Source organism: Ictalurus punctatus, chromosome 28 (genome assembly GCF_001660625.3).
Source record: "Ictalurus punctatus breed USDA103 chromosome 28, Coco_2.0, whole genome shotgun sequence".
NCBI classification, from domain to species: Eukaryota; Metazoa; Chordata; class Actinopteri; order Siluriformes; family Ictaluridae; genus Ictalurus; species Ictalurus punctatus.
Genome location: NC_030443.2, coordinates 15,878,179 through 15,905,274, shown reverse-complemented (window position 1 = coordinate 15,905,274; position 27,096 = coordinate 15,878,179). Strand labels below are relative to the sequence as shown.

General features: G+C 43.0%; 1 protein-coding gene across 3 annotated transcripts; it reads right to left on the bottom strand.

Annotated features, from left to right (window-relative positions):
• Nucleotides 1-1,299: 1,299 nt before the first annotated feature.
• pik3r1 (phosphoinositide-3-kinase, regulatory subunit 1 (alpha)) lies at nucleotides 1,300-27,096 on the bottom strand. 3 transcript variants are annotated; one of them, XM_017460321.3, is made up of 15 exons: nucleotides 26,759-27,096; nucleotides 24,198-24,845; nucleotides 13,188-13,283; nucleotides 12,495-12,569; nucleotides 12,231-12,362; nucleotides 10,566-10,767; nucleotides 10,131-10,213; nucleotides 6,087-6,189; nucleotides 5,852-5,950; nucleotides 5,564-5,744; nucleotides 5,156-5,424; nucleotides 4,878-5,054; nucleotides 4,699-4,773; nucleotides 4,428-4,598; nucleotides 1,300-3,934 (listed from the first exon to the last, which is right to left on the bottom strand). In XM_017460321.3, the coding sequence occupies exons 2-15, from the start codon at nucleotides 24,529-24,531 to the stop codon at nucleotides 3,745-3,747; spliced, it is 2,187 nt and encodes a 728-aa protein (XP_017315810.1). In that variant the 5' UTR covers nucleotides 24,532-24,845; nucleotides 26,759-27,096; the 3' UTR covers nucleotides 1,300-3,744. The 3 variants fall into 3 exon arrangements, with proteins under 3 accessions (XP_017315810.1, XP_053532959.1, XP_053532960.1); XM_053676984.1 differs by lacking the exons at nucleotides 10,131-10,213; nucleotides 10,566-10,767; nucleotides 12,231-12,362; ... (2 more) ...; nucleotides 24,198-24,845; nucleotides 26,759-27,096 and adding an exon at nucleotides 8,418-9,322; XM_053676985.1 differs by lacking the exons at nucleotides 10,131-10,213; nucleotides 10,566-10,767; nucleotides 12,231-12,362; ... (2 more) ...; nucleotides 24,198-24,845; nucleotides 26,759-27,096 and adding an exon at nucleotides 7,233-7,525.

The window sequence follows — 27,096 nt, the reverse complement described above, 5'->3', positions numbered from 1 at the left end:
GATCTCGAAATAGCTACGGTACATACCATCCCGGACATTCACACCACGTTACACAGACCATAGCTGAGATGCAGAACAGTGTGTAAAAAATGTGCGTGTGCGTATATAGAGTGAAGATTTGGATCGTCTGTGTTCTTGAGAAAAAGCAGAAGTGCACAAGTGAAGGTCTGTGGCTTACCATTTCCGGACCTCGCTGTCATGCTTAAGTACACAGTGGCTAAGCCTTCTAGAGGAACTGCATGTTCAACCAAAACCATCGAACAGAATGGAAAAAATGAAGCCACTAATTTAGTGTGTGCATGCTGCAGTTCTGAGGGAGTATTTGGACAGGTGACAATGTGGCAGCTGCAGTGCTCATAAATTATGTTTAATAACAGTGATGCATTACTCTAGCTTTCGCACTGAGAGGTTGAAAAGAGGAAAAAATAGTCCGTCCGTCCCCCCCAACCGATCCAGTGTGAGTGAACGAAGTTAACACACGATAGTGACAGTGTTAATGTCTCCTACAAATCATTTGCTTTTTTTTTTTTTTATTTGTACTTATTTTCATCGAGTCACCCTGTTGGACTTCATGCAAATCCATGTGCAAAATCTTATCTTAAAATAACATTTGGTTTAAAAAAGAAAGAAAGAAAGAAAAAGCCTCACATCTAATGACGTGCCAAAACAGAGGAGGACTGCACCCAAGCATGAGAACAAAAAGTACTCTAACCTTGAGGCCCTGATTGGGACTAGTGACATCAATGGCGTGCAATCATGCCATACCGCTGAATTTGCATAACCTCAGACTTTTCTCCATCGGTACAGAGTTCAGCCTGCAGCAGCACAGCAACTAACTTTTCTTTCTTCTGAAATCAAAGCCATTACAGGCCCACCAGTTTGTCTTATTGCCAGTATCGTGGCTAAAGAAGATATATTTATATTTTTTTTTTAAAAAAAAGAAGGTCAAAATATTGAAAAAGGTGAGAAGTGAAAAACACTGTTAGAGAATCTGCAGATCTCGTGATCAGGGTTTGAACACAATATTACGAGTATTTTTTTTTATGGTTGAGAAAACGAACCGTTTTAATGTTGAACCAGGGGACAATTTTCAAAAGTTACGGGGAGTTCAAGATGAAGGCTGTGAACTTGGAGTTCCCCTTAAAAGTACCAAAGTGAAAAGATGACGACTGCTGGACGATGAAACAAGTCTCGTTTAGAACTTCCTGTCAAGTGCTAAAACAGCACAACCCGCTTTAAAGAAGCTCGGTCGCTCAGTAGCGTTCATCATGAACATTAGGGATGGTTTTTGTTTTACAGTTACATTTATATAGCGCTTTTGTAGACACTCAAAGCATTTTACATTGTATTGGGGTGGGGGAGGGGAAATCTCCTCAACCACCACTAGTCTGTAGCGTCCACCTGGATGATGTGACGGCAGCCATAGTGCACCAGAACTCCCACCACACATTGAGAGAGAGAGAGAGAGCGAGAGAGAGAGAGAGAGAGAGAATCAATTCAGAGATGGAGATTATTAGGGAGCCATGATAGAGAGGCGCCAATGGGGGAATTTTGCCAGGACCCCGCGGTTATACCCCTACTATTTTACTACAAGTGTCCTGGGATTTTTAATGACCACAGAGAGTCAGGACCTCGGTTTAACGTCTCATCCGAAAGACGGTGCCGTTTTCTCAAATTTATCCAGTGATGCACCCCATCCACAACTTTATAAAATGCCCATTTCGATTCAGAAAATGAGAACACCAATGCTGCAACAGCCAAAGAAAACATTCGTCACGCCTTACTTTTAAGAAATGCTATCGTGCAGGAAGTGATGAATAACTTAGATTACACCAGGAACTAAAAGGAATGCAGTTCTGATATGTAAGGGTACAAATGAGATACACTAATGTCTCTTAAATGTAGCCTTGTGTTCATTAACAAGCTTTCAAACCGGTTATTGGTTCACAATGATGTTTTATTTATGCAAAATATCATCAGATGCATAACTGCAATATAGACACGAGTCAAACTGGAGGCAGACCTCTATGCCGAAGGCTTCACCAGTCATAAAGCTTAGAACACTGTAATCTCTGATGAATTATGAGACAGCAAATGGCAAAATGTCACCATTCAGCTGGCAGTTATTAAGATGCAGAGTTGATTTTCCTGTGAATGGAAGAACTACCGTTTATCAGCTCTAAATGAAAAGCAGAGAAATATACAAGAGGTGCGAGTGGGGGGGGTGAGGAAAGAAGGGAAGAAAAAAAAACCCAAAAGATTGTGACTCGGTCATGTAAACACTAGTGAGTTTTTCTGATACAGAAAAACGATATGGATAAGAAATACAGAGCTGTTCTTCATTCATCTAAAATAAACGGGAATTCAATTCGCCTCGATCCAAATGGGCTGGAAAATTCACCTCCAAATAAACAAAAACGATGAGATTTTCTGACATGAACTCATTTTCATGATAGGAAATCTTCAAAATGTCTATGTGAAAAACGAAGAAAAAAAAAAAAAAAAAAAAGATCCAATTTATGATACTAATGACTAGAAGCAGCACTAAAGTCCTCCAGGCTCTGCCTTGGAAAAAAAATAAATGAAAAAGACTAATAAAATACTCATTTGTTTAATCTAATCAGCTGCTGATAAAGAAATCTGTAGTAAGAACTTTATCGTTTATCTGTTGTAAAACTGAAGCCGTATCTCTTGGCGGTTTTGACACTTAAAATATTCTCTTATATACTACCGTAAAAAACAAAACAAAAAAAAACAAACAACTTCAAGCTGTGAAAACAAAAAGAAGGAAAATTATATTATGGGTAGCAACATGTAAAATAATCACATCTCTGCGAGAGAGAGAGAAAAAAAAAAAAAAAAAAAAAGAAGGGAGAAACAGAATTTGCATAGCACATTTGAATACAACTGAGAAGGAACTGAGCGCTGTTTTTGGTACAACATGGTTTCAATCACTTTTTTTTTTTCTTTAAGTCCATATGTACAAAATGTGTGTATTTTAGGTTCTTTTGAGTGCCTCGCTAGTCCATAAAAGGCAGAAGCAGTCACTGTAATGCTCGCAGAGTAAAATGCCACACATCCTGTCCCAGTCCTGTTTTTGCTCATTTAAAATGAAATGTTCAAATCGTTCGCTTGTTCACAGTCCTTTATGTGGAAAAAAAAAAAAAAACCCAACAAAACAAAAATAAAAACCACAAAATATACTGTTTTGAAAGTGCCATCTTGCTACATTGATCAGCTGATTCCATGGTCTGTTCACATCGTCACCTTGAACACGCCAATGACAAATAGCTTTTAGATACTGTGAGTTTTGGTCACATCACGTCCACACGCACGCACGCGCACAAACGCGCACACACACACACACACACCTCTCTGAGTAGCATTTAAAAATAAAAAGCTGCACTCCAGAGGTCGTCGTCACGAGCGTTCCACATTCCAGCAGTGGGTAAAGCTTTGAAATGAACAAGCACCATTTTGAGAAAGGCCTCCATCGTCCTCCATTTTGGGACAGAGTGAGAGATCAAAGTTCAGCAGTTTCCACTTGACTGCGAGGAAAACGATACGACTCCTCGAGGTCTTGGCTGAAATGTCTGCTTTTGGGGTTTAGCGGCGAAAACCGGCCCTCCGTCCTGAATCCAAAGTGGAGGCATCGCTACAGGAGCGGAGGCTTATTATCCCCTCCTCCTTCGAAGCTCCAATCGTGCATCGCAAAGTCCTGACAAAGTAAGTGTGCGTGAGTCCTCATCGCCTCGGGTGTGCGTAAACCGGGTATGCTAACGTGACATTCAGAGAGTCGTTGTGCTGAACGAGTGACGTGTGCTGGTAGTGCAAGACCAGTTCCTTCAGTGAGCCGTACAGGTTGTAAGGTTCGGCGAAACCGAAGCCGGTGGGAGTTTTGTTGATGACGCAATGCTTGACCTCACCGTCCACACTGCAAGAAAAACAGGTACTGTTCATCTACTGAGACACTTGACAATCTGCTTACTGAAAATGGCTCAGGAGCATCTCTTCTACCCCCCCCCCAACTCATTACAAATAGCAGATAATATGAATATTCATAAATATGCAAATTGGAAAATGTCAGGTCTTTGTCTTACTTAATACATAGCTGGCTTGGTAAGCTCTAGCAAACTAGCTCATGTTATAATAATAATAATAATAATAATAATAATAATAATAATAATAATAATAACTTATCATTCAGTAGACAAACCTGTGAAAATCTAACGTTACCATAACAACCACAATCTGGTCTTCAGTAACATAAGTTAAGCTGATCAGCTAGCTAGCTTAGTGTGCAGGTTCAGTGTCTGAAATCTTAACACTTCAGATCATATTTGTGCAGAATCAAAGAGCGCTATTTTAGACTATTATATACACGCAAAGATGGTGATGTTTTTAAGAAGCAGTTCAAATCTACGTACACAACGCTACAGGCGTAGCAGCCTGGTTTGCTGCTGTCTCGGACCAGGAAGGTTCCGTCTCGCTTGCCACGTAGCAGAGCTTCCGCTTGGATGCGGTTGATGTTCCCGAGCTTCCAGGAACGCTCGTCGTGGTGCGGCAAGTCCTCGTCGTCGTCCACCATCGAGTATTGACTGGTGTGAAGAAACCAAGGGCAGAGGCGTTAGAGATGGGATTTTGTACAGAAATCGGAACGCGTCATCAGATCAGGACGTGCCTTAAAAGGATACTCACTCTTCCTGGTTCTCGTTTTTGATTCCCAGCCACTCGTTGAGCTTCTTTTGCCTGACGCCCTTCTGTGTCAACCACCTGAGGTTCAGAACAAGGGAACGTGTGAGATCGTGGACGCATCGGGGGAAACAAACGCTTTAAAACGACTCTACAGAGGCTAGGAGAATGGATGAGGCACTTACATGAGGTACTGATCCCTGGTCTTCCTGAGCTGGATGAGATCAGGCTTGATGCTGTTCATCCTCTTGTCGATCTCCCTGTAGTCAGCCGCCTGCTTCTTCAGGTCTTCCTCCAAACGACGCTTGCTGTCCACGATCTCACTGATGCGAGACTTCAGCTTCTCGTAGTTCACCATTATCCTGGAAAAAGCACATTATATACACACACACAATTAGAACTGCATGAAGACTGCTAATTCAGGTGGTTTCATTTAATCAGGGTTTCGAAGTTTAAGCCTCACCTCTGGATCTCCTTCTCGTTGCCTTCTCTCCTAAACTTCTCAATGTACTCTTTGCTGTAGCGCTCCTGCGTCTGGCACTGCTCCTCAAAGATCTTGATGGTCTCGTTGAAAGCTTCAATAGCGGTTCTTTTCATTTGGATCTCCTGTGATGTTCTGGTGTACTCCTCATACAGTCGGTCGTACTCCCTGTTTTTCTCTTGGTACTGCAGGTGGTATTCGTGCAACTTCTTGCCCACAGCTTCAATGTTGTCCTCTTTTACCACTTGATCCTGTTAAAAAAAACAAACAAACAAACAAATAAATCAATAAATAAATGTCAGAAAGTTAGAGCCTGATTTAAAAATAAAACACTGCACAACGAGTTCCTTTCGTTGGTGTCGTTACTTCCATGTGACTGACAAGAATTACCTGCTGGTGCTTAGACACAGGATACAGCAGTTTCACATCTAGTTTGGGGTTGTATTGGGCGAGGGATTCGTGCCGATAGTGATTGATCAGCTCAACCACCGAGTTGAAAGTCAAAGGATCTGAGAAACCGTACTTCCCATCGCGATGAAAAATTTTGATCAGCTTGTTGTTACCTCCTTTCCTGTAAAGCAAAATAACAACGTATTATAGAGATACGCATTTATATAATAAGACACGGGGCTAAAGAAAGCGGGCATGCAAATAAAATAAACCATGTGTAGAAATTACCTCAGCGTGAGGGTGTAGTCTCCGTGCATCTTGGTGGAGGCGTCACGAACCAAAAATGTTCCATCAGCTGTGTCTCTCAGCTTCTCGTTGACCTCCTCCCTACAAGAGGAGGAAATAAAAACAAACAAAAAATAAAAACCCGACAAGTTTAATAGGCTGAAAGGAAACGTATGGTTCTTTTCACTTCCTGTGCGCTGAATGTAAAAGTAGGATGAATAACTGAAAAGGTGCTTGCCTTGAAATGTCCCCCCAGTACCATTCGGCATCCTGTAGAGCCATGTTGTTGTTCATACCGTTGTTAGTGACAGGGGTTGGTTTGGGTGGTTTCGGAGGTAGTGCTGTGGAGAGAAGAGAAGAAGAGGTTTATATAGGTGGCGTCGATTTACATGCAAATGACCTAGCTCCATTCACTGCGCTCGGACAAGTCTCAGCCTACAAGTCTGGACGTGTCCAGGACAGTCTGGATGGATCTATAAGGTCGGAGAGAAAATAGTTTATTGCCTCCGAATGTAAACAGAGGATGAAAGCCTGCTCGCACAGCACAAGGAAACTTGTCACGACCGAGGGTGAATAAAGGAGAATATGGAATGAAGAGAAAGCAGACGCCGCCAGCAATAATGAAGAACTGCAGATCACCTGCCTGATTAAACCTTACTTTGTAATGCAAGAGGACAATTTCCACTCCATGCAAATAAACACGCCGCTGACATCACAGTCAAATCAGCAAAATCCTTACCAATATGCTGCATATAGAGACTGCAGCATGCATGGTCTGCCGAGACGCTGCTCTCTTTCACCAGCTATTGAGAACATGTTACATCATTGGTAACAGCAAAAGGCTGCAGCTCATTGGCTGCTAGACTGAGTGACTGAGCTGTGGGGGCTGTGTGGTCTCTGTGGAGCATGAGGCAGAGCTCCTGCGAAGGGCTATTTTTATCCCCCCCCCCCCCACAACTCTCTCATCTACCCACTTTCTCCTTTGTTCACTTAAGAGCAAGTTGTCCAGCCAGCGCTAGACCTGACTCATCAAGAGCACCTACACAGCCAAAAATGATGCACGAGATCTCAAGAACACTTCAAAGTACATGTATATGCACAAAAGAGACTCTTCACGCAGAAACAGAAAATGAACTCGCCCTCAACTACTGTACATATAAGCAGAAGTACAGGATTAGCAGTCGGTGACGAGGGTACGACACGTTCCAACATGTACCATCAAGTACTCAATGGATCTATTGGTTATGTGTGATGCAGATTTCCAGTCCGACAGTGTGGACACTGTAAAAGTCTGAATTATTTCCTCAAGGCTATATATATATATATATATATTTTTTTAAGCGCCTGTATGAACAGGCTCAATCGAGGCCATTACATCACTTACCCTAGCCAATGGCGTTGCAAGACTGTTACCAGCCACTCCTGCATCATCGTCTGGGCCGATATAGCTAATTCCCTTAACAAAATGACGCCGTTGAGAACGTGCACTTTGTTTCCATTATGAAGAAGAAGAAGAAAAAAGATGGTCGCTGTTGTCCTTCAGTAACATCCACGTCAAATTGTGCAGGAGGACTGGTTTCTCCACGCTGCCGATATCGAACCGGGTAAAAAGCAGTCAGATGTGAAGTGCACGGTAGCGCAGCATCTCTCGAATGAAACGAGGATGTGGTACATCGTCCTCCTCGTTTACTCCCCTCCCTCACTCCCTCCCTCTGCCTGTTACAGGTCCCCTTAGCTCCTCCTCTCAGCGAATGGGGTGGCTGAAACAAGCTCCTGTGCTGGCAGGCAGACAAAGACTGTGCGCTTCTAATTGCTGCTGCAGAGGCACGTAGGCAGCTGCTACGTCAAACACATGGCCGGGTCACGGGCAGGCAAGAGCTCGCAAATGCCACTTGTAATCCCCAGACACTATTGCACAGTGGGGAAAATCCAGCTGGCTGGAGCGTGGGGAGGCACCTCAAATAGCCACACTTCTTAGAAGGGCTAAAAAAGAAGCCACAGGAACGTGGCCTATTGTCCGCATTATGTTCTCTAACGGGTTCAAGGGAAGCGCTGAGCCCCCCCCCCGCCTGCCCCGAGAGCTCAAATACTGGATTAAAACGAACGCGTCGGGCGAATTTCGCATATCTGTTCGATTTAAACACTTCCACGAAATCAATCAGTATGCAGCTCAATATTGAAAAGCAACTGTTTAGTTGATGGATAAAGTGTCATGTTCTCCACATATGCTCAGACGTGTCAGGGCAAGGCCAGGACAAATCAATCAAACTGGTTAACCCGCTTTTTTGGGGACACATGCTCGGAACTTTGTGCCCTGTACTTATCAAAACTCTGTGAATGCGACACTTAAAGGCATGAAATGGTGATTTATTCTCTGCTGGATGAGGAAATGAGGCGTCAGAGGAAAGAACCTGCTCTGGCTGTCATACCAAAACCGGTCCAACTCCTTTAACACCAAGCTGTACTTTACACCTTTTTTTTTGTCCAGCCAGCAATTTATGCCTTTACTGCCATGACCAAACGCTTTACTTTCATAAAACATGCCAAAGTCTTTAAACGACACACTTACTTTGTAAATTGTGCATGTTCCTGAGATGTTCGCGGAAATACACGCGTCCTGATTGATCAGCAAAGTTCAAGTGCTGCAAATCCAAACCCAAAGTACTCGTGTCAAGTTTCATTCCTCGGCTTGATCAAACAAAGAGAGTCCTTCACGTAGCACTGCGGCTGTTAAAGAAAAATCCAGGCAAATTCTCAGAGGCAAGGTGCAACAGTCCTCGAGTTCTAGTGCTAACGACGGCGCAAAAAAAAAAAAAAATAGAGAAGAGAAGGCTGATTAATGAAGGCTGGCCTGAGGTGGGTGGTTAATGATTGCTGGAGCGACCGGCCCTGGCCCTCTCGGAAAGCCTTCTCTCACCACTGTGCTGGCTCGCAGGCTCCAGTCTTATGATTAACTCGCTCAGGATCAAATATTTGCTGAGCTGAGCACTTTGTGTTTTGGAAGGGCCGTTCTACTCAGGAAGGAGGGGTGTCGGAGGGCCCTAGAAAGCATGTGTATTTTTGAGACAGTATGTACGTGTAGGAAAGAGTCGCTCCTTGAAAGTTAAGCAGACGGTGCTTTCAGCCAACCAAATCTAAGTGGGACTGTGGCCACCAGCTTAAAATAGCCTGCCTGTAACTGGGAGCAGACAAGACACACACCCACACACAAGCACATACATGACCAGACAAATACGCGTACAAAAAAACTAAAACGTGTGCACCCTCATGCCCACGAACATACATAGCTATAGTCACCACAACTGCTTGTGCAGAAAACAAGTACAGGCAAGTAAATGGAGACAAAAGGGAATGCTAGGCCCAGACAGACACACAGGAAAGAACTTGGCTGAAGAAACAGGAGTCGAAGAAGTGTTAGCATTTTTCCATTAAGGTGTCAGTACAGGTTCCTGCTCAGACCACCCAAGTCAGAGTTGCAAGATTTCATTCAAATTTTTCCCACAAGAATATACAAAAACGTCCTACAAACGTTCATGTCTATTTTAATAGCGGTAATGACAATAACTTTTGTCATAGTGATGAAATGACACTGATTCTTAGTTCTAAATCAGGAGTCAGCTGAGACCAGGAACTTTGTGGAAAATTGCAGAAGATTCCAGCTGGAAGTGCTCCAGAAGTTCAAACTGGGGTGGCTCAGTCCGTGATCGAGCATGTGCAAATTACCCACAGCTGAGAAGCGAACAACATATACAATGGACCCTAACAGGTAGTAAAACTGTTAAACGCTCAGGGCCCAAAATAGTACACACATCTCTCAGAGTCTATGGACTCTACTGTCTCATACTCAAAGGTTTGCTTGCAGTAGCGGAATCACAAGCTCGTCCCTTTATAATGAATACGAAGATGACACACCAGGATGTGGACTTGCTCTGGTCTTGATCTGAGCACAGGAGATCAAGAACGAATCATCAGTGTGTAAGGGCAGTGGAACTAAAGGAAGTCTGTAGGTCAAAGCTGTGCGTGTGTTGTGCTGCGGAGACTCCTGCTGCTCTATGGCCTTTACATTCAAGCCAGTAGACACGCTAATAATAGCAATCTCTAGCCTCTGGTCTGCTTCTCCCATCCAGTCTCCATACTGCTACAGTTAATGATAGCTTACAAAACTGCTCCCCTCGCTCTCTTCCACTCACGCCTTCATTTAACGTGGTATTAAACCCGCTGCAGTCAGCAGACATTACATATAATAAGGTTTCTGAACATCCAGATAGAAAGCACACGTTACCTGGAGCTGCCTGGCTGCTGCTCCATTCGCTGGTCACCAGGACTTCAAGGATCCTGATGTGCGACTCAGGGCTCGGTTCACAGCTGAGGAAGGTAGAGAGATGATTAGTCAAAGCCCACGCCACATTTACACCCCGGAGTGACAACCCATAGTTGTCTGCTCTGGCTGCGCTGATCTCTGAACCAGCGTGCAGGCACAAATTTTTATACAAAGCCTAAAAATACCACGGTGGCATGGTGTGGTGAGAGAGTTGTGAAACTGGAGGTGGTATCCCATTTGTGTGTGTAGACAAGATGTGATTTAGTACACCTATATTAATTGAGGGAAGTTACATTTCTAGTTCTACTAATACAGCTCAACTGCAGCAAAATGAAGGAAGTTTGACAACCATCTTTTTAACACGCAAGCCCATGCATACTGCGTGCGTGCGTATACCTGGTTGCCTGCTGCCGGAATAGTGCAGGGCTGAAGATCTCGGCAAGGGCGCGAGCGTTCAGCAGGTTGGCGGCCGAGGCCTGGCAAACGTGGGCAAGGTGTCTCAGCAGGCACTGCAGCGTTAGCCAGTACTGAGGCGGCAAAACAGAGGAACCAGCGACCCGCCGCAAGTGTTCGGCACATTCCTCCATGCCCTGAACCTCTGCAAAGTTGAACACGAGTTAAACTTTCAGGTAACATCCAAAACCTCTTTAGTGCTTGCTTCATCTACATGGAACTAGGGATGGAAAAAATAAAACAGGGAATTATAAACTTAACATCGATACTGAGCTGGATTTTATTGAGAGGAACGATCCGTAGACTAAGACCAAATCCTAAACTGTATGGTATAGCATAATGGTGCCGAAGACCCTAAGTAGCCAAAGAAAAATGACTGACAGACACTTTTCATAATAAAACGGAAAATAAAAACAAACAAAAAAATTTGAAAGGATTTTAAAAGATTTTATTCAGTGCCAGAACTATTTTGCCTTTTCAAGACCTTTTCACCTTACATACACTGTGTAAGGTGAAAGAAGGTGGTGGGATTTGAAACATTTAAATGTGATTTTCTTTGCCTTTGTGTATGTAAATATTATGAAAACTCACATCGCACTCAAACAGTGAAATTCACCCTGACAACCTTAATGGAAATCACAACTAGTTCTTTTCATGTTGGATGGAAAATAGTTTAAAAGCAAGAAGAAGAAAAAAACAAAAAACAAAACAGGCTTCTAACAGAAATCCAAAGCTGAGGTGCACATAAAGGTGCATCTTTGCACACCGAATTGTGATCAATTTATGAAGGATTCTCACCATTAATCGTGAGCTAAGATTACAAAAAATAGAAGACTGAAGGGATGGTATTAAAGGAGGGGGAGGAAAAAAAAAATAAAAAAATCATCAGTCAGGTGGAAAGTTTTGCTCAGACAGCTCCAAAACCACACAGTGACAATGTGTGACAATGACAGAGCAGAGAAATGTGCACTGCCTGCTGATTGGCTGTCGAGACTGATGCTGCAGATAAGTAGTCAGTGTTCGTTCAGGTCTGATTAACCACAGATATCCTGTTCTGTACAACGTGACTGTATGATAATCAGCGAACAGAGCACGAGGAGTAAAAAGGTGGAGCATAGCTGTCCTTTATAGCTTTTTTCCCCCCCTCTGTCTGCTTAGCTTTACTAGCTTCCCAGAATGACAAGCTGTTTAATAATAGAAAAGAAGCACACATGAGCATAGCCCCTTTTGGTCATTTTTAAACCAGGAAAAAAGTTGGTGTTCGTTCAAATCCGATATATTTACAGAGATACGGAGCACCTGGATGCGTAACAGGTTACACGTCTTTTGGGCTTGGAAAGGGCTGTGCCACGGTGCGAAAACACTCATCACAGCAAACAAAAAGCATAAGGAGCACTGGCGCAACAAGAGAACAATTGTGGTCGTACAATGAGTGTGTTTCAGAACAATAGCACCACCGTGTGGTACCGTCATTACATCATCAGAGGTGTAGCAGACCATTTCATTAAAAAAAAAAAAAAAAAAAAGAATTCTCTTTTAATTGCACAGTACAGAAAGCACTGGTGGTGATCTGTTATACATGCATTCATTTAACATTCGCATTCTCACCTTGAGCAATGTGTACCATCTCAGTGTAGACTGCAGAGGGAATCACCGGCTGGGGCAAATCCAGCAGGTATCGTCTCAGACCGTCACACAGCGCCTGCAGGTCGAGCGGCTCCAAGTCCATGGACAGGCCGTCTAAATCAAACGCGCAAAAAAACAACAAAAAAAACCCCACAAATTTAAAAAACAAAAAAACAACACGATCGTGGATTCGCTATGGAAGCAAGACGCCTAGTGCGACGTTAACCGAGCAAAAATGTAACCCACCGTTGTCGAAAGACTGCCGTACATCCAGACCACCTCCAGCAGTAAAGTTTCTGTACAGGGTGGGGTTGTCCAGGCCTGCCGAGAGAAGCGCGAGATCCGATCAAGAAATCATCATATAAACATCAAACTGATTAGTTACACGCAACAGCAGAGTCGGGGGAAAAAAACCATTTTATTTAGGACGACACTAATAAATGCACGTATATGACATGACTCTCAAACAGTGTTATGTACAAGTAAATAGCTGCATAATAACAAGTCACTTGGGATTCAGATTTAAATACATACTTAATAAAACAACCATTACAGGAAAATAATCAATGCTATGGTAAGGGAAAAGAAGGTCCTGTTGCCACCTCAAAGTTGATCATATTGACATGTAATGAACTTAAGAACTAATGCGGTCATGTTTCTGTTGCAAAAATAATCTAAAAGCGAAAAAAAAAAAAAGTTATTTTAAGCGTATATGCTTGCTTATATATATATATATATATATATATATATATATATATATATATATATATATATATATATATATATATATATATATATATATATACACACACACACACACACAGAAGCATGTACAGTATACATGTGTAAACACACTTTCTACGGAGTAGTTAATTCTGGGTTGTTGTGTTTTTTTTGTTTTTTTTATTTATTTATTTTTTTTTTTAACAAAATGCTCACCTTTCCTCTCGATGGCCTCCAGCAGTTTGAGCAGAATGGGTGGGGCCATGTCTGGAAGTGCAAACTGCTCGGTCAGATCTGGCAAAGTGCTGGGACCTGTAGAAAAAAAAAAAGCACAGGAAAACACTATTAAAAACAGACCAGCACGTTATTAAGAGCCAACGTGGTATTTTCGCCACACTGCCCAGTTTATATTAAACACCAAACTCAGCTCTAAACAAAAGCGCGAGCATTTTGCTCAGACCTGAAAAGCATTTTTGTACCAGCCACCTTTGTGGTTTTTTTTTGGTATAGCACACGAGTACGACCGTGACGTGGCAAAAAAAAAAAAAAGAAAAAAAAAAAGAAAAAGATTTTGATGTGAAAGAGAGCGAGAAGCGGAAGGGTGCGTTTAAGTGAAGAGCGGAGGTGGCTGGGGAGGCTAAACAAACCCGCTACCTCCAGACTGGTGGAGGGACGAGAGCCTCAGATCCTGCAGCACAGGTGCACACTTAAAAGGGCTGTGGGGCCAGTGGGCTGCTTTATTTGAATTTGCGGGCCACCGTTTCAGCAGGCCAACGTTTCTAAAAGGCTCAACTGTTTGCTGTGTTAAAGGCGGTGTAATAAAATGCAGGTGCTTATGAATGGACCCCCTTTACAGTTCATTCCATATTCGAGCCCTTTTTTTTTTTTTCTTCTTCCACGGAGTGGGCAGTAACTCATCCTTCTTGTGTTAACTACCCATTACTAAAACACGACCTGGAACTTGCACGTAGGATATATGCCCGCGTTTTTGTGTTCAATGTTAAAATGAGTGCTCCACTCTTGCGTGTCTAACTCTTAAGGCTCCTATTGAGCACGAGACAGAGCAGGTTTGTTGTCCTGCAGAAATGCTGGCGGTACATCAAGCCAAACACACCCGTGGGTGCCAATACTTTAATCGTAGCGAGACAGGCCGAGCACTGAAAGTAAGCTTTGTCAGACTAATTTAAGATGCAATAAAAAAAAGAGACATGTGATGGTAAACAGACTTTTGAGATTTGGACGCATTTGAAAATGATATTTTCTTGAGGAAGCATCAGTTCCATGGGTTCTCAGACACGAATGACTCGTGTAGCGCTATCGCTAACGCTCGCTCTGCCTCGAAACACTGCGTTTGCGTGTCGTACTACTGGAAGTAGGATACACGTCATTTAATGACATGTCATTAAATCAACATCCTATTTTTTCCCCCAGTCGGCCTAAAAACCAACGAGAAACACATTACGCCACCCGATCCTTCTCCGAATCGCCAGTTCAGGTCAATTCTAGCTCAAACTTTGCTGTTCATTTTCTAAGAAGCGCACCAGTGATGTTCCTGCGCTCCATCTGAGGTGTAACCTTTATCCCAGGTGACACTTTATCCACCGTCACAGAGCAGCCAGATGGTTCTCAGAAGTCCCGGGCTAATTTTACCCCCTGCTCAGCTGAAATGCCCTAACTGTGTGTTAATCTTTACAAAACCATACTTTTCACTACCATGGAGTGTCTAGGAGGAAAAAAAACAAAAACACAAACACAAGCGTGCCTTGTGTACTGTTTAGAAGCTGATGTTTATATACTGGAGATATATTTCAGTTACACAACACAACACAACGAAACGCGGCCTGTGTGAGGCGTGGCTCTAAAGGACCAAGCTAAGGATGGGAGCTGGATTGTGTTGCTTCCTAGAAACTAGAGGAGACCTGATAGCGCGGTCCCTCATGCTGCTCATATTAGATGTCGCCTATAAAGCTCGGTGAAATGTCTCGGCTCATCCGTTCTCCGAAGCGCTACTTCCTAGACCAGCGATCGTCACGACTAAGCCAAGATGATGGATAAAAAAAATAAAAATAAAAAAGTCATGTATATGACCGGAACCACGACAAACTCCTGCTACATATGTGGCGTTCTAGCTCTAATTACATTATTCCCTCTTGCATATGTTGAGGTCTTAATATCGTTGTGGAGCTGCGTTCAAAATGGAGCTCAAACCATTTTACACGAACCGTTCAAACCAGTCACTGAAACGGTTCATATCATCTGGGTCGACCGTGCCGTCGGCCGAGCTGAACGATTCTCAGAATTCAGCAGTACGACTTCCTGTCGGTGGTTTTGAAAACAGGATTTAAACTTCAAGATCTACTTTTAATGCCACTCCTAACGATACCGTATATTTTTTGCCACCTGGTTTCAAAAACTCTCCCTGCAGAAAGAGAGAGAAAAAAAGAAGAAAAAAAGGTGCTTGTCTTCTTAAGTGCTCAGGCAGCCAACACGTGAGCGCTGTTTCACCCCACCAATAAGAGTAGCTGCTCCGATTTTGGTTACCAGGGTAACAGGGAGGCGGAATAAGGGGGCCTCAAGAGCGAGTCGACACAAGCCTGAGGCAGCTCTCTCATTTCAGTCCCATAAGGTTCAGGGAGAGGAGAGTTGCATTTTGGGAAGTCGCGGCTTTAAGCTGCCACAGCGTGTCGTCTGGATCAGACCGTCTGGCTGGACTAAAGATAGCCGGCTGAGAAGTAAAATTAGGGGGTCTAATCGTGTTACAGACTTTGACATACAGACAAATATAAACGAGTTTTATATTTGCTTGGTGTTACTGTAACCGCCTTATCGCCTAATGAAAGAAGAAAATGGAAAAAAAAAAAGATCACACCTTGAGCTGAGTCATGCTTGTATCAAACGTAGAGGACGATAAGATGTGAAAAATGACTCCGTTCTGAGTAATCTACATTCGGCTGCCTTAAAAGTCACTGGCGATCTTTACAAAAGATAGCATTATAAGGAATGTTTTTTTTTTTTGAAGAAAGCATCACAGGGCATCTGGTTTAAACTAAAAGGTGTGCAGTGTGATGTGGATTCTGTGAAACCCAACAAGACGACAAGCACAAGATTTATTTATTTATTTCCCTGCCAGTGTGAGCGAGACTCGGATATGGAGCTTATGGGACAAACGAACACAGATGACATTGCGTGATGCATTTATTTATGATATGTTGACAGTGCTGGAATTTCTTCCTCTGGGTTCCACCCCCCAGGGTTTCTGAGGCCAGATTGTGGGTCATGTGTTATATTTCAATCAAAAGAAGAAGCAAAGCAAAACAAAACAAAAAAAACCCAACAACCCTTCAGTCTGGTTTAGGCCACACCCACTCCGGTTCGAAATCCAAATACAGATAAGAAACTTCGTAACCGTAAACATATAGATACACAATGGCACTGTGTGTACATAGATACACACACACACACACACACACACACACACACACACACACACACAAAAAGGGAGTTACGCAAGACATCACGGCCTACTACATCTTGTGATCAAGTAAAGCTTGCACATATACCAAGAGGTTTTTACACCGCATCGAACTCCATCCCAAGTTATATAAAAAAAAAAAACCCAAACCGACAAACTTTGCTATCTTTGTGCAATCCTTCTTTTACCTGCGTCTCTCCGTCTATCCATCTCTCCTCTCTTCGCAATGTGCTACTAATCTGTCCATCAGACATGCTCAGCCTCCAGTAAGAAGATTTGCCAATTCAGCCCTGCATCTCTGGAGGCGGTCGGTAATGAAAGGCACATGTGTGCGCTCTCACGCACATGACCGCTTAAACACGAGTGTTTTACTGCAGCTCCCAAAACCACGGCTGTTACGAAATTTAGAAGAGGAAAAAAAATAAAGTAAAAAAAAAAAAATTCCCGAAAACCTGCCATCACACCAGAAATTGTTGCCATGTTTGACAAATCCAGCACACACACACACGCCTAAATAAATAAATAAATAAATAAATAAATAAATAAATAAATAGTCTAATTCTACATGAAAGATCAAACTTGTCTTAGATGGAAAGAGGTTTTGGAGCCTTGAGCGGACGGCTCGAGTTGTTCTTCCTCACAAGTGCAACTGTAGTCAGTTACTAGCACAATGCTAAATCTGTCTACCGTGGCACAACCTGTTCGGTCTCGCCAACATCACTTCCACCACAACTGCTGCTCCGACCACCGGCGCTTAGAACAGGGAGAGGGCCGTCTTCTTGGACGGCCTGAGCACGTGTCAGGGTTGGGGTTTTTGTTCCTCTCTCTCCCCATCCCCAGGGTGGAGGCTGTATTGAATGTTGTTAAACGTGTAGATGTGTTTTGCCATGCCCTGGGAAAGCGGGAGGAACGTAGAACCCCCCAGCTGCTCGCTCCTGGGCTCGGGGGGAAAGTGCACATTCTTTGTGAAGCCCAGTAACAATCCTCCCTCAGTGAGCGGTTACACACAGCAGATGTTCGGCCGAGTGCTAAAGAGGCCCCTGAAAAGGAGGACGCTACATTATCTCGAACGCCAGCTACGCGACATGTACTCGTCTGCTGTTCCATCGCTTGCTCGTTCTCGTCCACTCTTCCTCTTTTTTTTAATTTACATTTTTTTTTTTTAATGCAATGACCAATCCTCATTTCCGCCATGACTACGAAAGAGTTTGCAGTTTGCCCAATGGCATGCATTTATAAAAAAAAAAAAAAAAAAAAAAAAAAAAAAAAAAAAAAAGACCTTTTCCTCTCTTCCTCTAAACTTATAACATGCTTTCAGTGCAAGAAATACGGTTCCCATGAACTGAATTACGAGAGCGCGCGCACACACACACACACACACACACACACACACACACACACACACACACAGACAGCTTTTTACCTCGGAAATAAAAAGCAGCGCTGATCAAGCTTACACTACAAGGAATCAAGCACCTTCATGTATTCTGCCTCGAGGCAACCAATCTGCGATCTACTTAAAGCTGGGAGATAAAAGCTCAGCACAGAGACACGTTGGTTACTATTTTAAGAGAGGACAGAAAAAAGTAGCTTAATTTCCCTGCGTGTTACGGAGCACGTAGAACCTGGACGGACCCGCTGCTTCAGCAAAGCAGAAGATTTCTGCCTCGTTTTTTAAATTTATTTTAGAGGCGGCACAAAGACAGCTACAACTTTCTTCAACGTGTTTATTGCTTAGACGTTATTATTATTATTTTTTTTTTAATGTCATGCATTTCAGATTCGTCTTCATAGAAATTCTGCTTAAGGTTCTAAGACGATACGAGAAACGTCTCTAAAACCTACAGAATGGGAAGTAGGTTGCAGCCCGTATTCGCCTTCCAGTTAAAACGCACATTCAGCCCCCAAATTCGAAATCCCGTAAAGTCACAAGCAGCAGATTATATTTCACAACTCGACCTTCCCCCACACCCCCACTTGTCCTTTAGTTCAGCTCAAGCGTGTCCGACTGGACTTGATTAGTCATCGCTTTTGTTCGTGCAAAATTATGTCGAGGAGGCTTTAAAGGACGTAGTATTTCATCTCGCCAAGTATTTAACGGAAAGATATTTGTTGGTTGATGGTGTATTTTCGTTTTCCCTGTAATAAGTCAGCGGTCGTGTGCCTCACTGATGTCACAGCGAGATTATTAGCGATGTCTCCACTCGAGTTGCGAATTAAACGTGCGGAAAAGTGGAATAATCGCATAAAACGTTCGTGAATAATGTCCACTTCCACATCTCGCGCGCCGCGATGATCTGTTGAGGCAAAAATCAAGACTTTTTTTGATGCGCATCGAGGAATTTATTCGGTTCCCATCGTAGTTCATGAGCGTGTCTTCTTATTGAATAATAATTTCAAAAATTGTCCGCCTCAACTGAGCACGAGGATTTTTAATAAGTGAGATTTCATTCGCATCCGGGGTTTCCATCCAGCATTTTTATACGCGATACCCCGTATTTCGCATAAACCTACAGGGACGGAAACATCGCCGATGTGACCGTTAGCACATTTTTAAATGAACTTGGCCATGTTTCACGGTTTGCTCGCTCCTTAAACAAGAGTCAGACCTTCTCTTCTTACTTATTTTCCCAACAAGTAAACATTGGTGCAAACACTGGACTCAAAGTCCTAGAACGGAATGCAGCCGTGCGACAGAGTTACAGCGTGAAAAATGAAGCTCTGGACACGGAGCGGATCGGTCTGAGCCGACGGACACGTGAGGAGGTGAGAACGCAGGACGGAGTAAATGACAAAAGCGCTGCTGTATCGTTCTCTTCAGGAAGAGATGCGGTGAACAGCCATCAGTCCGGCATTAACGTGTTCTGGGAGAAACCTTTCCACAAAAGGCATTTAAAGCAAAATTTTTATTTTTTTTTAAAGTCACAACATTAACCGGCGAGTCATGAGTTTGGAAATCCCAGTCTGTAAGGATGGACACAATTAACTAACAGCGTGATTAAAAAAAAATAATAATAAATTCCAAGTATTTCATGGGGAAATATCATCACTTCCTCACAGACTCCGAGTACGAGCGTAGCCTAGTCACTCGGTAGCTTAGATTACGGCCACATCTGTGTCGAGTGTGGGAGACGTGAGACTCAGAAAGTAGGTCGGCGAAGGAGCTTAGCGCGTGTCCATTAATACAGAAATGTAATATACTGAAGTGCTTCCATCAGATTTGCTGTTGATGGGGGTCTCATGTCTGCACACACTCGTGTCTGAATAAGCTCGCTGCGTCACACTTCATTTGATGTTACAGTAGGGATATGACGGTGAGGAAATTTTCCCACTGGTTAATGGACATGTGACATCAGCAGTAATACCAGTATGCTGCGAATCTGACTCATACGGCCCGTGCCGCGTTGAGCAGACGCGGTCAGATTTTAATTGTAGCGTCCGTTCTCTTTGTGAACTAAATGAGCATTACTATAAAAAGGCAAAACAACAGTGGGGGCGGTGCCAGGTGGGCATGTGATGTAATCGGTGTGCGGCCCCAACACCATGCGACACCGGCTATCGCAGCACGCCTATGTTACAGGTTTACTTCATGGTTGGTCACTTATCACGGATTTCCCCCCTCTGCCACAATCCTGTCACCGTGTCATAGTTTTGGTTCTGACTGATTTCATAACGGTCATTGTGACGAGTTTTCATGTGGTGTGGTTAAAAGACTTGTCCGTGTTAAAAGAATGGAACGCGTTTAAGACTTGGACCACTTTATTTCTTCTCTCATAGACCCCAGAATGAGATGCTAGTGAAAACAGTTATGAGACATCAGGGCAACAGCACAAATATCCACTTACCTCTGTGAAATAAAGTCGCGTTGGAGCAAAACACTTTCACATTGTTTATGTCCGTTATGTCCATTTTTTTTTATTTATGAAAATGTAACTGTGTCAAACAAATGCAAGGCGTGCACTGTCGTAACATTCTTTCACGCAGCCATGTTACTATTTTAAAAGGTTCAATAGGCAATTTTTTCATATCCTACAACTACAAATAATGTGGAAAATTATGCAGAAATAGTAGAAAAATAATAGAAAAAAAATAGTTTAAATCACCGTCTCAGAACAAGTATACAAAGGAGCTGAAAAGCTTGGAAAGCTTTGTTTGTTTGTTTGTATTTGCACCCGACGCCCCTTATCAACATCATTCATTATGAGAAGTTGTACGTTTGTAGAGCTGTAACTCAGCTAACTCTAGTTGAACCATAGCTTCACGATAAAAAACAAAAACAAATAATCTTAATCAACTCCACCAATTTAATCATTTTTCCACAAATCTTACCTAATGCACTTTTAAGACCAGGACCAAGCGAGACGTTTTTTTTTTTTTTTACTTTATGTTAACAGGCATTGTTTTTCTGAAAGTCACTGGAACGGACAGCACAACGGCACTGCTTCCCGAATTTCTATTTCACAGTTTTCATGACTGTACTATTAAGAGTTGACCGTATTGTTCATGTTCATTAGGAGCCCTCTCATTATATAAAAATTACATTTTAAGACTTTTAAGAGTTGTGAACTGTGTACACTGGCATTAAAAAATTTTTTTAAAAAAGCTAAAAATCGCTAAAATGGTGGCTGCAGATTGCAATCGAGAAAAGTAAAATGAGAAAGGGTGCTGCTGTATAATAAAATAAATAAATAAATAGCTAATCCAATGCGAGGCAGGGCACACACTGATCCTCTCACTCCAGAGGCCACAAAAAGGAGCACATTTGTGTTTTTAAAAGCTCGGGAGCCGGAACGGACTGGAATTCCACATCTGCTGCTCTCTGAAGTAAACCCAAGTGGCTTGGAGGGAGTGAGGGAGAGGGAGAGAGAGGGCGGGAGGGAGAGAGAGAGAGAGCGTGAGCAAGAAAGGGGGAGAGAGAGAGAAAAAGAGCAAGAGAGAGAAAGAGACAGAGGGAGAAAGAGAGAGGGAGAGACAAAGAAAGAGAGAAAGAGGGAAAGAGGGGGCACAAGAAACCACTAATGCAGCAAAGCTCCCACTTTCAACCCTTCCCCTCTTCCTCTACTCAAACGCTTCCCTCGCTCCCTCCCCCAGCTGGCCCGAGTCCCAGCTACATGATCAGAGTGTTAAAAGGAGAAAAGGGAGAAAGAGGAGAGGAGGAGAAAAAAAGAGGGAGGGGACAAAAAGGGAAAGAGAGCCAAAAGGATCTGCCAGATCCTTCCGTGTCAGGTAATAAATCACAAGTGCTGTGAAGCAACAAGAATCCAGACCTCGGGCCCCAGAGCCTGCGCTCGGCCCACACTCTCCGCCTCCTGCCCGGGCGGACACAGACACTTTTCTTTTCCCGGTGCCACAATCGCCCTCGCGCCAACCTCCGAGGCTGTCACTCAACACTGCCGGGATTCATACGGACAACGCTGGCAGACCTCGCAAGAATTTCACAATCACATCCCAAGGAGACTTTGAGACCCCTGAAGAACCTGCGTGGAGGGCCAGGTTTACTCAGCTCCAGACACACACACACACACACACACACACAGACACACACACACACACACATCCTAAAGCTTATAGCTCAAAACTGCACACACACACACACACACACACACACACACACACACCATAATAACTTCCTTCAAGTAGTTAGTGCAATTAACATGAAGTGTTTTAAACATTAAAAGATATGCCCTTTCTGTGTACCAGAACAAATGTATGACATGAACGAATGTAGCTGAATACTGATTAGGTCACAATATTTAAAAACAATGGTCTTACAAGAGTCCAACAAGACAATAGATCAATGAGATAAACAAGACACAATCCGGGTCCTGTAATTGTTTTTTGATCCTGTGTATACTGCAGTTCAGCTTTCAAACCATCCAAGAGTGAGCTAAAGGAAAAATATCTTTTGTAAACATAATAATGTTCCCCTTTACCCCAAATCAACATCCATCCATCAGTGACATTACCACTTAATAATCTAATAATTTCATATCTAAATAAAACAACTGCAAAACAGCAGCAATAGTCTATACTTACATTCGGTAAAGTAAAGCCAGTTAATAAATATTTCACGATGTTACAGTGAACAAAAGGCTCATCATCCGCATACCTTTACGTTACTGAACTTCCTTCGAACGTTAAGAGGTAGGGACGGGCCCCGAGCGGGGGGAAGAACGCCGTTACGTACTAAAGCATAAAGATCAGTCGTCCAAGATGGCAGCTACGGTGACGTTTTCTTCGTGTACATACACATTAGACCTTATACAGAAGTCTGTTAGACCACACACTGTGCAAAATTACATGATATTACTCAACAACTGCATGGGAGTCGAGGAAGACAGAACAGAAAAGATTTGGGCTGAGAGAAACTTCCTTTACTTGGCGCTAGCCTTGAAGAGAGAGATTAAAAAAAGAAATAAAAAAAATAAAATAAAATAAAATAAAAAATTTTCATACAACCACCCCGTTAAAGTCGACAGCTCGCGCAAAAAGTAAAAAAAAAAAAACCAATGAAAGAAAAAAAAAAACCTTCTTTCCAAATGGAGGTCATAGCACTGCAAGCCTCGGAACAGCACATTTAAACCCAACATTTCCACCAACAAAAATAGACCACACGGCATCAGGAAGTACATCAGGATCCGTGGCGTACCAGTTTAACCACTCATGATTACTGAAGCAACATTTCACGTATAATCTAATGTTCTGCACACTAATCCGAGCACATCCGGTCGCTTCGGCGCCATGGCAACGACGTTCGCCTCTAATCAGAACCTAATGTATCGAACGGAGGAAGAAAGTCAGTGACGCACAGTGCACAGCGCCGGTCCGGCACAAGGTGTGCGCTTTAATGTCTTCAATCTGTCGAAGTGGAAGCTGCAGTGGTCCTGGAGAACATTTTTAGAAGCAGTAACCACTGCTTGGACCTTCTGCGTCTGTGTAGGTGGTCTGTGTGTGTCGTGCTAATACATGCTACCTTGTTAAACAGTGATCAGCCTTAAGGAAATAAAGCAGTAAAATTTGTCCATCAGCCACTGATCTGATGGCAAGGTATTTAAGGGGTGGGGCTAGCAGTACTCATCATGCAGAGTGGCAGCATTCATGGAGGTTTTTTTTTTAAAAAAAAGAAGATGATTGTTTTATTTTCATCTTACTGTATGTTTTATTAACAGTGTTGATAAAGTCTGTTGACAAAACAGCAAAGTTAACCTAATCACGTCTTGCGTTGCTGCATGACACTGATTTTACGGTCGTCAAGATGACTGTTCTGGCCGTCTCTCAAGTTCCTTTAGCACACGTTCGGGCTGTCGTTCGTTCTTGAACGCGCAGCTGGCATCACTGTACGAGCACACAGCAAATAGTACGTACAGGCCCTCGTTCGAGTCTGGGCTCTGTGCAAAACAAGCGTTCTGAAAGAATAATCACAGAACACATGAACGTATAATCTCACGATGAAAAACCGCTAGAGTGGAATGGCACGAAAGAGGCTGCGCTGTCTAATTTGGACACGAACGGATTATGCGCGTCATAACAATGAAGTAAGGAATAAAACGCTTGCGGGTGTGTTGTTGTAAATGATCAGAAATGGGGTGGTGTGACAGACTGACACAAAGCGGTGTTACTGCTACTACTACTGCTACCGCCATGAAGTCTTGTCTGTTTACCTGCACTGGCGCTGAAACTGGAGACTCCTTCCATAGATGATAAATAATGGTACTGATAAAACTTCACCCAATCAGACGAGCAGGCTCACTCACCTCCTTGCTCAGAGTCCGAGTCGCTTCTGGCCGATCCGGGCGCCACGGGAAGAGGCCTGGGAGGCCGTGGCTTCGGGGTTGGAGGAGAAATCTTCTTCTTCCCAATGAACTCCACATAGGTACCAGGGAAGTCCCCCTTTTCCTGAGTCATCTCATTATACCCGGGTAGCCAGCCAATGTCCTCCGGCCTCTCGGCCAGCCCTTCACCGTAGCCGAGTGCTAACAGGGCGCCTTTACTCACTACGAGTATGTCTCCGACATGCAGGTCAATGTCCTCCTCCCTCTCCTTCTTATAGTCGTATAGTGCTCTGTACTGATATCCTTCTGCGCTCATCTTGTTATCTTAGCAAACAAAAAAATCCTCAAAATAGCTAGTTTTACAGCTCCAAATTACACCTACAGTTACCTGTTCCCCCCCACTTTTACAAACCCCTCGTAGAAGCAGCACCAAGATATTTATCTGTGGTGCAAAACTATTTCTCTGAATCCTATCTATTCAACAAGATACCATGCTGCAGTCGTCCTCCTGCAATAGTCCGATCGTTTATGTGAAACTGATTCTCCAGTGATCTAGAGGAGCCTCATGGTGCTTTAGACATAATGTTTCCATCAGGTCTGCTCCAGGGCTTTGGCCGATGCATACACCACCTGCAACACACATGATCTTTCCTTAATATTGTATATTACAGATGAGATCTGGCACACAGATGGGTGACAAATTAAAGGAAAAACCAACATGGAGTCATAAGTGAAGTGCTGCGGCACCAGAACAGCTTTGATGCATACTGGCATTAATTCTTCACGTCTCTGGAACCACTCTTTGAGGAGATATTATCCCCGTTTGTGCTTTCATAATGGTGGCATTCAATTAGATCGAGTCACGGTGAGTGGGAATCCCATAGATTAAGATTTACATAGTTTCACTAACGAGCACCGGTGCCCTGTGAATGGGGGCAGAGTCATCCTGGAAGAGCCCACACCCATCAGCATAGACAGGATATGATTATGAGATAAAGGCGATTAGTCGGCAGGACTTTGCATTGATTTCCAGCGATACGTCTCTCTACGGACGGGCACAAAACATGTCAGGAAAAATAAACCCAACAGTGCCACCGGTTTTTCATTTAATTGGTCACCATTTTGTAAACAGAACCTCGATCTGTACGTATATTCTGCAACAGACCCGTGGAACTATCGTATGGAGGATCATGAAATGTGAAAATTATACGCAAAAGTCGGGGTAAGAGGGCGAGTCGTGTGAAAGTCAGGTTATCAGGTGTTACATTAGATTAGATTCAGATTTTTATATATTTTATTCAAGATAATTTAATATGCACCATTTGATCCCTTTTGTTGCATCTGATAACGATGAAGCGTCTTAGACTAACCAAAGAGATCATTTCTTTTATTTTGTCCTAAGGGCAATGCACACTTCTGCACTTTCACAGAAAATTCAGAAAAGCTTCTCTCTCTCTCTCTATCCATCTATGAAAACATCAATCTATCATTCTAGGTCATTTCCCCTTGTATTAAAAGCTTACACTTCGTATGCTTAGTCCATTATGTGTAATAATACAGTGCTTTCTTGTATTCTTCTTCTTTTCTATGACTCTCCGTTACATAAATCTAATCTCTTGCAGTAAATGTAATTAACTATCATCAACTCATTGCTGGACGACTTCTTCTTCTTCTTCTTCTTCTTCTTATTATTATTATTATTAAGCAGCAGAAGAAGAAACTTTGAGCAGCAAGTTAATGGAGCAGGATCCGAAATGGCTCCCTGCTCTCCATACAGCGCACTAGATGTAGTTCGAAAGTTTATACACCCCTTTATAGTGCATTATATATCGAATAAATTATATATAGAGAGAAATATCGCGCAAAGGCTTTGAAACAATAATGAGAAAGGCAAGACGCTGGAGAAATAAAGTGGAGACGCTTCAGATTGGATTTATAGAAGTCTGCGTTGCATCCGAGAACATTTACTGAGCTGGTAATTTATGCAAGAGAGTTCAAAACATATAGTCTTTAAAAGGAAATGTGGAAGAACTGTCAGTTATGAACAATAAATGGTGGAATAATAATAATAATAATAATAATAATAATAATAATAATAATAATAAAAGCTGCTCCACTGCCGACAATGGGATGCAGGGAGCTAGCTAGTTGCACGCGCACTCGCATTAGTCGCAACACGACACCATTATTAATGTGTGTAAAGACTTTATTAACGCTAAGCTAGCTGTGTGCTTTAGCAGTCTGTGCATGCTGAGAGTTTTGACAGATTAGCAACGTTACACACAAGTAAAATAAATAACTCTCCAAGTTTCACACAGTTGTCCAATTCACAACAGCGCCAACGTTATTCCCGTGCGCGAGCTTCTTCTCCCGAGCAACGGAACAAACTGTTCCAGACCCATTCCGACAAACTCGGCGAGTTATTTCAATGAAAAATGGCTCGAAATAACAAAGCAACAACGTTCAAATGTTAAAGGAGCCCCGACCATAAATACCCGACTGAACGAATACGTGTTAAATAGAGTTAAAAGTCGAAAACTTACTTTGGAAAAGTCCCGTCAAAGCTGGGCCGAGAAAATCCTTCCTTCCTTCGCGTAAAAAAAAGTGGAGCTAACGTTAGCTTAGCCGCGCTAGCTCGACAAGATAGCGCGCTCTCTCGCGCGCTCTCTCAAAACGTAAACAAAGCTCGGGTTTCACAAAGAAAAAAAAATCCACTCCAAACGACGTTTCTGGTCGAAATAATGAGCAACTGTCGAATAAATCCCACTCCAAAATCGCGTTTTACACTAATTTTTCTAACTCAGAGACGTGGCTCGCACACTCTATAATCACGACTCCGCCCGAGTGGCTATAGCACGAACGCGAACCGATTCCCAGGCAC

Excerpts from the sequence above, each read along its gene's own strand:
- pik3r1 (XM_017460321.3), bottom strand. The coding sequence starts at position 24,531 with ATGAGCGCAGAAGGATATCAGTACAGAGCACTATACGACTATAAGAAG. Across the intron at positions 5,425-5,563 it reads CTGTGTCTAAGCACCAGCAG|GATCAAGTGGTAAAAGAGGA; the intron begins GTAATTCTTGTC and ends TTTTTTTAACAG. Across the intron at positions 4,599-4,698 it reads AAAAACGAGAACCAGGAAGA|TCAATACTCGATGGTGGACG; the intron begins GTGAGTATCCTT and ends TCTTCACACCAG.